At 39.2% G+C, this 12087-nt stretch overlaps 1 protein-coding gene across 9 annotated transcripts in view; it reads left to right on the top strand.

Annotated features, from left to right (window-relative positions):
- Positions 1-12087, top strand: part of SLC4A7 (solute carrier family 4 member 7) — a 123628-nt gene that overhangs the window by 90534 nt on the left and 21007 nt on the right. For 8 of the 9 annotated variants that reach the window (NM_001098926.4, XM_005222409.5, XM_005222406.5 and 5 more), the window contains 5 exons: positions 319-432; positions 2831-2992; positions 3139-3390; positions 7958-8026; positions 9356-9529. In NM_001098926.4, the coding sequence (NP_001092396.2) occupies positions 319-432; positions 2831-2992; positions 3139-3390; positions 7958-8026; positions 9356-9529 (771 nt within the window). Of the gene's footprint in view, positions 1-318; positions 433-899; positions 1056-2830; positions 2993-3138; positions 3391-7957; positions 8027-9355; positions 9530-12087 lie in introns of those variants that run through there. The other variant, XM_024982552.2, reaches the window with a different exon arrangement.

Raw genomic sequence — 12087 nt, 5'->3', positions numbered from 1 at the left:
GACTTCACTTCATTTTACAGCAGAAACTAACACAACATTGTAAAGCAATTACATTCGAACAAGATTTTAAAGGTGTGTATTCCCTATCTGAGCTAACAATAGAAAGACAGTGGCATCAAGGGACATGATAGGTAGTTGTGAAATGCGTTTCTTATCTTTTGTAGAAAATATGAGTTATAAATGTGTTTCACTGATGCATCATCACTAATTAAAAACTCATTCACACTTTCTAGTGGCGTATTTAATCTGTAAAAGATATGAATTATTTAGAAAGGACAGTATTTCTGTGTCTATACTAACATAACCCGTTTAACATAGGTGCGATCGACAATCAGTGACTTTGCTGTATTTCTCACCATAGTAATAATGGTTGTAATTGACTACCTTGTAGGAGTTCCATCTCCTAAACTTCATGTTCCTGAAAAATTTGAGGTAAGGATTAAAACACTTGGCTATTTGTTACTGGGAAATACCGAACTGCTTTAAGATACTGCCTCCTAGGTAGTTATTTTTAAAATATGCACATTCTCTGTGAAGAGCTGGTGCTTTGAAAGGAAAGGCTATATATACCTTGCACATATATAAACAATGACAAGATGAACAGAGACAAGTGGACATATTTAGGAAATAAGCAAGAAGGTATCAAATCGAGTCCATCACAGAGAGTGAGTGGAAATACTCATAGTGAGGAGATCAGAGTCATGGAAAATTTTTGACCCTGCTCTCATAGCTGGAGTTCATGATACACTCTCCAGGAGAAAGAAACATTCTTTATTCCTTTGTGAAGAAGTAACTCAAACTTGATTTATAAGAGTAGCAAGGGGATCCTAATTAAAATTTCCAGAAGAGTGATTGATACATCTGACAGTAATTGGAAAGTGTCTTGTAACGTTTTTCAGCAGAATCAAGAAAGAATTTTTTTCCACAAGAAAAACGACGCTTAGTCTGAGGAGCCATGAACTCTTTGGTCTCACTGGAACTACAGATGTTTTGTGTTGCTGTTGGTCAGTCACTCAGTCATATCTGACCCTTTGCCGACCCCACAGCCTGCATAATGCAGCGTCTGATAGTTATTTTCCCTTTTAAGTTGGAGATGGTAGGTTTTGAATAGTTTCTGGAAATTTTTAATAGTCAAGGATTTGTGTCATTGCCTATATTTACATTTAACAAATTATATGACTTCTTTGAGAAGCAGAAAATTTAAAGGGGATTAGAAATAATATAACGAAGATAAATCTAGTCTGTTTTCCCTCTCACTGGGGTTAAAAAATAGAATCATTTTTAAAACCTGTGTCCTCCAAAATAGAATACATCGTGGAAAATGATCCTCAATATTTATGATACAAATTTCACCATAAAGATAATTGTTAGTAATGTAATGCATAAGTGAATATAGAATCATTTGGGTAAATAAATGTCTTTTTGCTGCTAAGAGTATAGAAATTAAAAAGTTTGGAGACCTTTGTTTAAAAGCATAGATATTGAGCCACTAAAACTTTTAGGTCATTAGATATGACTATATCTAAGTCATTCTGTGTTTACCAAGTTTTACAAATTGACAAAACTGTGAATTATATTAATGTAATTTCCTGTAATCCTGGTCCCATCTCCTTATTCCGGTTCCAAATATATCTTTGTTAGTCATTTATCTAGCTTTGAAGTATAAAACTGAAATCAAGGGTTATTAAATACACTTGGGGAAATAGTTAAGAATATATGCATTATATAGATAAAACATTTTTATCCATGTGCAGTATTGAATGGGAAGCATTATCATGTGTATCAGTGTGGGGAGATGATAATATATGAATTTGAAAATGGTTAGTTTCCCCTTTATATTGACAAATGTTTTCTTGTAGAAAAAAATTGGCTTAATATAAAGGCTAAGTAATAGAAATATGCTTAAATTTCAGCATATCCAATACCCTCCAAGAATGCTAGATTCTTTACAGCTTTAAAAATGTTTCATTATAAAGCGGATTTTATGTTACAGCGGTGAAATATATTAGTATCTGATAAAGTGTCAGGTTTTTGTCAGTCCCTGCTTTGGAAGAACAGTGGCCTGAGGCCCAGTGCAGACTGAGTGCTGATGCTGTCATGGTGACTGGTCTGTAGGATCTTCAAGGCAGTTTATTAATAGTTTTAAGAGTTGACCTAGTAGATTGTCTGACTTCACTTTATATGGAGTGGATAGGCGTGTGTTAAAATGAAACTCTGCTTCACTTACCTATTTCTGCATAACAAATCTCCTAAAACATCATATCCTTAAACAACAGTTCTTTTTGTTCCTAAATCTGTGGCGTTGGCCCTAGGCTGAGGTGGGGTGATCTGGTCTCCTGCTGTGGGATCTTTGGGTGTCTGCTATCTTTACTGCCTTGGTGGGGGCATGTCTGGGAGCTCAGCACAGAGGGCTGAATGAAGGGACTGGTAGCTGCCTCCTACCCCTGTCTCATCATCCTGTGTCTCATCCTCAAGAAAGCTCATCCAGGCTTACTCAAGAGCTTAACCCCGGGGCTCCAGGAGGCTAGAAAAGCAGCAGCAAGGTCTTCCCAGGTCAAGATGCAGGATCACAGGGTCACCATGGCCTTGTTCCCGGGTCCAAGGGGAGAACGCAAATTCTACCTCCAGATGGAGAGAGTGGCTCAGTCACGTGCGCAGGGACCTGCCTCGGGGACAAGAAAATCCCCACTAGCGTCTCTGCAGATAATTCACGACAGAGTCCAGTGTCCAGTTCTTTCCAACCCCTTGGCATTTCTTGAGGGTAGACACAGTCTGTGCTGTTATAAGAAAACTTTTCTTTCTTCCTTTGAATTTTTCGATGTTTTAACAGCCTACTGATAAAAGTAGGGGCTGGATCATAAGCCCCCTGGGAGAGAACCCTTGGTGGACCTTATTAATAGCTGCCATTCCAGCTCTGCTTTGCACCATCCTCATCTTCATGGATCAGCAGATTACAGCGGTCATCATCAACAGAAAGGAGCACAAGTTGAAGGTAATTTTCAGAATGTGTCCCAAGATTTGTTTCTTTGAGTTGGAGGTGGTGAACATTAGTTTCTTCTCTCTTTATGGGTAGTGCAGAATTTGAACCTGAAAGAACAGCATATGCTGACAAATATTCGTGCTGGTTTCCCTTTTCAGAAAGGAGCTGGCTACCACCTTGACCTGCTCGTGGTTGGCGTCATGCTGGGAGTGTGCTCTGTCATGGGACTTCCATGGTTTGTGGCTGCAACCGTGTTGTCCATAAGTCACGTCAACAGCCTGAAAGTGGAATCTGAATGCTCTGCTCCTGGGGAGCAGCCCAAGTTTTTGGGCATTCGTGAACAGCGGGTGACAGGGCTAATGATTTTTATTCTAATGGGCCTGTCTGTGTTCATGACTTCAGTACTAAAGGTAAAATCTCTTTGTTACAATGTTTTAAAAATCTTTTTTTTGTCATAAAATTTATACTTGGTGGTATGAAAATGAAACGTTAAAATATCTAAAATAGTTTCATTTCCTAGAGTTTACTTGGAAAATAATATTTTGGAATGGTGGTTGCCATGGTAGGCATCAGGGTTAGATTGTATCCTTTTGAAAAATAATGTGAAAGGATAGTATTGAAGGCTAGAGATTTGGAAGAAGTTCATCTGTGGCTTAGTTACGATCTAAAAGAAGAATATACCTAGAGAATTTAATAAGCATATTAGAGGAAGTAATATTGAAAAGTGGATGAAACAGTAATTTACTTGAAATGTAAAGAAGATACTGCTATTAATTAGTACATTCTTCTGATGAACTAAATGAGATATAAGTAGTAACACATATCTTTTAGTCACATCTGAGGTTTACTATACATAGTCTACGGAATCTGGTAATTTAACAAAAAAACAGTCATAGCAAACCTAGCTAAGTATATAATCTGGTATTTTTTGTTCATCATGAAAGAGCTCAACTCCATTGTTTTTTTTGTTTGTAAACTATTTATAAATTACAGTACAAATGTGGAGCATTGTATGCATGTGTGTTAACGAATTAACTAAAAAAACTGTTGTTAGTACTAGAATTCTTTGGCCTTCTTTCATGGAGCCAGCTAATTGGCCAAATATTTGTTGAGTACTTTCTGTACTGTTAGTTACTGAGGAAACAATAACAAATAGGACAGTGTCTACTTTGAAGAATTTGGCAGTCTGGGTGGTGAAACAGATAGACAGATGGGTAGTTTCTTCATGGTGGTGAGTGTCTTGTTACAACAGCAAGAGACGAGGAGAAGCGTGCGGAGCCATCTGGTGTGGACGCTGCCCCCTACTGACCGAGGTTGCGCTTTGCATGGTTTTTTTTTAGTAGTTTCAAACATTTTAAAGTATTAATTGCATATAAGCAGAAAGCAGTGGCACCCCATTCCAATACTTTTGCCTGGAAAATCCCATGGACGGAGGAGTCTGGTGGGCTGCAGTCCATGGGGTCGCTGGGAGTCGGACACGACTCAGCAACTTCACTTTCACTTTTCACTTTCATGCATTGGAGAAGGAAATGGCAACCCGCTCCCGCGTTCTTGCCTAGAGAATCCCAGGGACTGGGGAGCCTGGTGGGCTGCCATCTATGGGGTTGCACAGAGTCGGACACGACTGAAGTGACTTAGCAGTAGCAGCAGAAAAATTCAAGTAGAATATCAAGAAAGCTCTAAAATGAAAAGCTTGTTTTATCTCACTTTCCAAAAGCAACTCTGTAGACGTTAACACTTTACTCCTTTGTTTTATAAGATATTTTGTTAGTCAATGCCATTACGGTTCTATATACTTTTATAATGTTATTTCTAACTTTATTATCTTTAATGAAATAGTGAAAATAGTGATTCTCACTGCCTAATACAGTGATTCTTAAAGGCTCGCCCAAGGACCTCTGTCTGGGGTTGCAGAGCCGCGCTTGCCCAGGCGTGCGCCTGTGTGAGGCGGGGTTGTCCTCTCGGCCTCTGGCCAGAACCGTGGAGGCAGCACGCCGAGCTAGATGCAGGCGTGAGCGTGGGGTCCTCTGTTAGCCACCCACTGAAGAGGTTTACAGGGGCACGGAGTACTGCTGCTCTTCTCACTTAATCTTACGTTCTTTGCAAATTAGAGCTTTCCAGTAAAAGTATATTCTTTGTATTACCTTGTAAGGCATTTATTATTTTGAAATGAACTAAGAAAAACTATTTAAAATTTTTCTTTTAATTTCTAGTGTGGTGAGTATCTATTTCCGATACAACTAACTGCTTATCTATTTATGTATCTCTCTGAGTATAGAATCCACATAGGCAAAAATATTTGGGAGGAGGGTTCTCTGTACTTGTTAGGAGTGAAAAGGGGTCCTTAGACCAAAAAGCTTGAGAGCCTCTGATCTGAGGTTATATCTTTCGTGAGGATTTACCCCCACATCCCCTTCTCCCTTTCATCACTTGTTTTTTGGTTGGCTACATTTTTTTATGGTAAAGGTTGCCCACATTTACACTCTTTTTCCTTTTTTTCTAAGTTAAATTATAGAAATGTAAACCTTTGGGAGATGTGTAATCAGTGTTATGATGATATAAAAATACTTGCCGAGGACTAAGCAGTGAGATCAGCCTGTGTGGAGGCAGAAATACGTCTCATTTCCCAAGCTCCTACTGTTTTAGAATAATAGCCTGATAAGTTTTCTTAATATCTGTTAACTTCTCTTTTTAAAAAAGTACATATACATGTTCCACTTTTTCTTGTATTGCTAAATGAATTTTTTTATAATGCTAAAGGAATTCGTTGAGTAATTTTTGCATGTATGGTACTATAATTAGTGAACTTTCAGAGTTCTTGCATATTTCAAATTACTCACATTTGTTTAATAGATGGGTATTCATTTCAAGGTTCAGATGTATTTTTCTTTGAGTCTTAAAGTTGTTGCTTCTTGAAGATCAGTGGTTCTGATAAGAGATCTGATATCTCTTTGGTGTTTGTATCTTCAGAAGCATTTTTTACCTTTCTCAGTTCAATTCAGTTACTCAGTCATGTCCAACTCTTTGCGACCCCATGAACCGCAGCACGCCAGGCCTCCCTGTCCATCACCAACTCCCGGAGTTTATTCAAACTCATGTCCATTGAGTCGGTGATGCCATCCAGCCATCTCATCCTCTGTCTTCCCCTTCTCCTCCTGCCTTCAATCTTTCCCAACATCAGGGTCTTTTCAAATGAGTCAGCTCTTCGCATCAGGTGGCCAGTGTACTGGAGTTTCAGCTTCAACATCAGTCCTTCCAGTGAACACCCAGGGCTCATAGTGTCTTGCAGTTTCACCATGGTACTTAGGTAGATAGATAGGTACTTTTTAGTTTACCCTGCTTGCCTCTCTGTGCATCCTTTTACTCTGGAAACTTGTGCCTTGACTATGTGAATATTCTTCAGCTGTTTATTTCCTCTTCTGTTTTCTCTTAGATGTTTTTTCACTTTCAAGTAGACAGATGTTAGACCTCCTGGATACATTGTTACATTCCTCTTCACTACTCTCACTGTTAAAATCTCCCCTATTTTCCTTATCATTTTAATGATCTCTTTAGTCTTGTCAAAATCATTATTCTAAAATTCTTTTAAATTATTTTGATAATCATATCTTTAATTTTTTCCATTCTGGTTATTCATTTTTTCCTAGCATTCTAAAGTTGCTTTATGGATTAAATATTATCTTGGGATTCCCCGAGGGTACTGATGACGCTTTTGACGTGTTTTCTTGTCTTGCGCTGTCCTTAGTTAAGCACATACAAGGTTGTTGAGTAGGGAGTGACTGTGATTCTCCGCTGGCTGGCGGTTAGTTCTCCTTTCCTCAGAGGTCTCTCCCTGGGTGAGTGTTGATGTGGTGTTTGAGTCAGTGTTGCTAGCCTTCCTGTGGAAGACCTGGACATGGGCTTGTAGGCAGTTTGGGATCCACTTCCTGCTGAAGTAATGAGAACATTCTTCTGGGGAGTGGTGTTTGTTTATTATACATATTCAGTAAATGGTGCTGCTTAACAGTCAGTGTAGGGGTAGTGACAGTGATAGTCATGGCTAACACTTTTTGAGTGGTTTAATATGTACCTTGTGCTTTTCTGAGTATTCTATGAATTTGAAGTTTTTTAACCTTCAAGACAGTCTGACGCAGAAGCTAAAAGAAAAAGAAGTTAAGTCTCAGTTACAGGTTAAAAGGGCTTTTGAGCCAAATAGTCTGATTGTGGTGCCTGTACTCCTAACCATGGAACATAGTCCCTTCTTAAGAGAGCCTTCAGAGAAGGCAATGGCACCCCACTCAGTACTCTTGCCTGGAAAATACCATGGATGGAGAAGTCTGGTGGGCTGCAGTCCATGGGGTCGCTACGAGTCGGACACGACTGAGCGACTTCCCTTTCACTTTTCACTTTCATGCACTGGAGAAGGAAATGGCAGCCCACTCCAGTGTTCTTGCCTGGAGAATCCCAGGGACTGCAGAGCCTGGTGGGCTGCCGTCTCTGGGGTCGCACAGAGTCGGACACGACTGAAGCGACTTGGCATCAGCAGAAGAGAGCCTAAGAAGACGATTCTTCCAGGTTATTGTACACTAGTGCTTTTCTTGTTCATAGAAAAGTTCAGTGTCATGACTGAAGTGTGTGTGATCACCATTATCACAAGTGGCATCACTGAGTGTGAAGCTCAGTCACGTCCGACTCTTTGTGACCGCATGGACTGTAGTCCGGCAGGCTCCTCTTTCTGTGGGACTCTCCAGGCAAGAAGACAGGAGTGGGTTGCCGTTTCCTCCGCCAGGGGATCTTCCTGACCAGGGATTGAACATGCATCTCCTGTGTCTCCTGCAATGCAGGCAGATTCTTTACCAGTGAGCCATCGGGGAACTCCCTGTCATCACTGAAAGATCTTTTAAATATATCTCATAGGAACTCACAGTGTTTTTATGTATCTTTTATGTGAAATTGCTTTAGTTGCATGATTTCTAATTGTGATCATTTTACTTCCAGTTCATTCCAATGCCTGTTCTGTATGGTGTTTTCCTTTATATGGGAGTTTCCTCATTAAAAGGAATCCAGGCAAGTCGTAAGCATTTAATGATTTTGTAGAAAAATGTAAACATTTTACATTTTCAAAGATTGTTTTTGTGAGGGTAGTGATGTATTCTCAGCTCTGATATTTTGGGGGCAGATTAACTATTGACTTCAAGTCCACATTTTCTAAATAATTATTGTTGTACATTTTTTTCCCCCTGAAAGTGAAATCATGACCTATGTCCTTACATATTTTAATTGAAGCTAATGAAAAGTAACTATTAATGAAGGCTAATTTAGTAAGAGGGAGGATTAAAAGGATTGGAATGGGGAAAAGGGTATCTCTGGCATGTGGAATAGCAGTTTCAGTTGCTGAAAAAGAAATGTAGATATTAGTTTTCTATAACCATGGCAACACCTTCCGTTTGTGTGGGGCAGTGCAGTTCATAGAGCCTAGTACTAAGCGATTTTCTGTTAGCCTCAAAACAACCTTGGAAAGCAGGAAAGGAAGAAATGCTAATTTTGTAAATTGTGACGCAGAAATAGACTCCCTGAAGATTTTTAACCGAGCAGTGGAGCACAGGCTAGAATCCAGTGATTTCATTGCTGTTTTGTCTCATTTGTAGCCTTTCTTGGGCAGGCCGATAGCGCACGTGAGGATTTGTGTGGGTGCAGTCGTCATGTAGGACGTGCAGCTGCTCAGGTGGCGCTGGCACCACTGCCGGCCGCAGACGGCGTGTGGTCCCGGCTCCGGGGCACCGGGCGTCTCGGACGCAGCAGCCTTGTGTTCTCACACAGTCCAGGGTCTGCCTTCCTGTGGTCAGGAGACGGTCTCATTAACTCACTTTATTGTTTTGCAACAATTTTGTGAGGTGTGTAGGGCTGCTTTTATTCCCAGTTTATAAATGAGGAAATTAAAGCTCAGAGACCTAGGAAACAGCTCATGGTTTCTGTTTCATTTGGTGAAAAATTGGTGATTGTTACCTCAGGTTATTTTCATAGAAATTGGTCATGTTAGATCTAGAAAGAACTTTAGGAGATTGTTATTCTCTTATTTTACATATTAGAAAAAGAGGTCAAAAAGATTAAATGAGTTGTGCGTTTTTTCATAGATAAATTTGTGGAGCTAGTTTAATTCCCCAATTTAAAACATGTTGACTTGAGTTTCTGATTCATGAAATCACATTCGTTCAAATGGTTGCCTTTTTTTCTCCTGGATGAAGATGTTGTCAACTGAAACACTCTCCTGTGTTATCAGGACATCTTGGCACCAGGGAAGTTACCCTAAAGTAGATACAGTTTCTTCTCCTACGTAGCAGAAATGCCATTTTTGTTGAAAACTTTCTCCTGTTTTGTTCTCCACTTGATACCCAGTTCTTTGACCGTATTAAGCTGTTTGGCATGCCAGCCAAGCACCAGCCCGACCTGATTTACCTGCGTTACGTGCCTCTCTGGAAGGTGCATGTCTTCACCGTCGTCCAGCTCACCTGCCTGGTCCTCCTGTGGGTGATAAAAGCCTCTGCTGCTGCAGTCGTTTTCCCCATGATGGTGAGTCTTTTTTCCAGACTTTATTACTAACTATTAATAATAACGTCTTTGTGTGTTGATAGCAGTTGTCTTACTAATATTTATAGTTAACTTTGAGAAAAGGATTTCAAGAACCTCAGATGTTTTGAAATGTGAATTAGGCCTTTCTGGCTAAGAAACCCATCGTTTTCAAAGTTAAATTTTGCTTGTCATTTTCTAATTTCGTTTTTGTTTTTAGTCCTAGGGTATAGAATACTGTTTTGTATTTTTAAACAACTTCAGAGTTTAGGATGTTTATGAAACAAATATTAGCCTGACCTAAAAGCTAGAGACTATTCATCCTTTTGCAAATATTATGTAAAAGTTGATTTATATACATGGCCACAAAGAAAATCTTTGAAAATTATACAGGTAATATTCCCTGATTGCAAATAAATTAAATTACAAATGAATATTGAAAAGCCACTAAGACATACTCAGTATTTAGAGATTAAATTCTAAAATAAGCCCGGGGTGGAAAACTGAGTTACAAAAAAAAAAAAAAAAACATTGAGGAGATATTGAAATGAATAACTTTTTATTTATGAGACAGAGCTAAATTATACATGTAGGAAAATGTACACCTTTCATTGCCCTTATTTTTCAAGAAGAATTAAATGTAACTAAGTTTTAAAGCGAGAGAGTTCCAGAAAAACATCTATTTCTGCTTTATTGACTATGCCAAAGCCTTTGACTGTGTGGATCACAATAAACTATGGACAATTCTGAAAGACATGGGAATACCAGACCACCTGACCTGCCTCTTGAGAAATCTGTATGCAGGTCAGGAAGCAACAGTTAGAACTGGACATGGAACAACAGACTGGTTCCAAATAGGAAAAGGAGTACGTCAAGGCTGTATATTGTCACCCTGCTTATTTAACGTATATGCAGAGTACATCATGAGAAACGCTGGGCTGGAAGAAGCACAAGCTGGAATCAAGATTGCCAGGAGAAATATCAATAACCTCAGATATGCAGATGACACCATCCTTATGGCAGAAAATGAAGAGGAACTAAAAAGCCTCCTGATGAAAGTGAAAGTGGAGAGTGAAAAAGTTGGCTTAAAGCTCAACATTCAGAAAACGAAGATCATGGCATCTGGTCCCATCACTTCATGGGAAATAAATGGGGAAACAGTGTCAGGCTTTATTTTTGGGAGCTCCAAAATCACTGCAGATGGTGATTGCAGCCATGAAATTAAAAGACGCTTACTCCTTGGAAGGAAAGTTATGATCAACCTAGATAGCATATTCAAAAGCAGAGACATTACTTTGCCAACCAAGGTCCATCTGGTCAAGGCCACGGTTTTTCCAGCCATCATGTATGGATGTGAGAGTTGAACTGTGAAGAAAGCTGAGCGCTGAAGAATTGATGCTTTTGAATTGTGGTGTTGGAGGAGACTCTTGAGAGTCCCTTGGACTGCAAGGAGATCCAACCAGTCCATTCTGAAGGAGATCAGCCCTGGGATTTCTTTGGAAGGAATGATGCTTAAGCTGAAACTCCAGTACTTTGGCCACCTCATGTGAAGAGTTGACTCATTGGAAAAGACTCTGATGCTGGGAGGGATTGGGGGCAGGAGGAGAAGGGGACGACAGAGGATGAGATGGCTGGATGGCATCACTGACTAGATGGATGTGAGTCTGAGTGAACTCCGGGAGATGGTGATGGACAGGGAGGCCTGGTGTGCTGCGATTCATGGGGTTGCAAAGAGTCAGACACGACTGAACAACTGAACTGAACTGAAGTTTTTATTTGTAAAAATCAATAATGGATAACTCCTTTATAATAAGTAAATATAAAAGATTAAGAAAGAGAAAAAATGCATAACCACAGCTGTGGTTTGAGGGGTTTTAAGACAATAGTACATGAGTCTATACCAGTATATGAGCATCTAAAGTAGAAGTCAATAAACTTTTTTATGTAAAGGGTCAGCTTTGAAGGTCTCTAGACTATTATATAGACACTTATATAACAGGAGAGAAATTTCCACAGTTCTTACTGATAAAATTCAAAACGCAGTTGTACAGCTTTTTTTAAATGAAAGACTGCCAATGAGAAGAAGGGAATTTTTCATTTGGAACAATATCTCACTTAATTGGAGTTAGTCAAAAGTTACTGTTCCTCTCATCAGATTAGATCTAAATGCTCATCTGTAAAAACTATTCTTAGCTCATAAGCCATACAAAATAGGTGATGGAATGGATTTATCCCAGGGTCTTGTGGTTTGCCTACCCCTGACATAGAGGGAGAAGCCCACTGTTTACTAGTGTTAATGGTATGAACTGCAAGTTCTGACTATGGTATAAGATAAGAGTAATATAATAATTGGTATAATGACACGATAGCATTATTTGTATACGTATTAGCCCAAATGACTCAAAAAGGACTAAAATCTCTTAATAGAATTAGTAAGAATTTTGTTAAGGTAGCTGGATACAAGAAAACATGATAACCAGTATACAGGCTCTATCTTAGTAATAATGCTAAAAATTGAAATGAAAAAAATTTTATTCATAATAGTGACCAAAAACTATAAA

Source organism: Bos taurus, chromosome 22 (assembly GCF_002263795.3).
Source record: "Bos taurus isolate L1 Dominette 01449 registration number 42190680 breed Hereford chromosome 22, ARS-UCD2.0, whole genome shotgun sequence".
Lineage (NCBI taxonomy): Eukaryota > Metazoa > Chordata > Mammalia > Artiodactyla > Bovidae > Bos > Bos taurus.
Note: the sequence above shows the minus strand (reverse complement) of the source record. Positions and strands in the feature narration are given on the sequence as shown.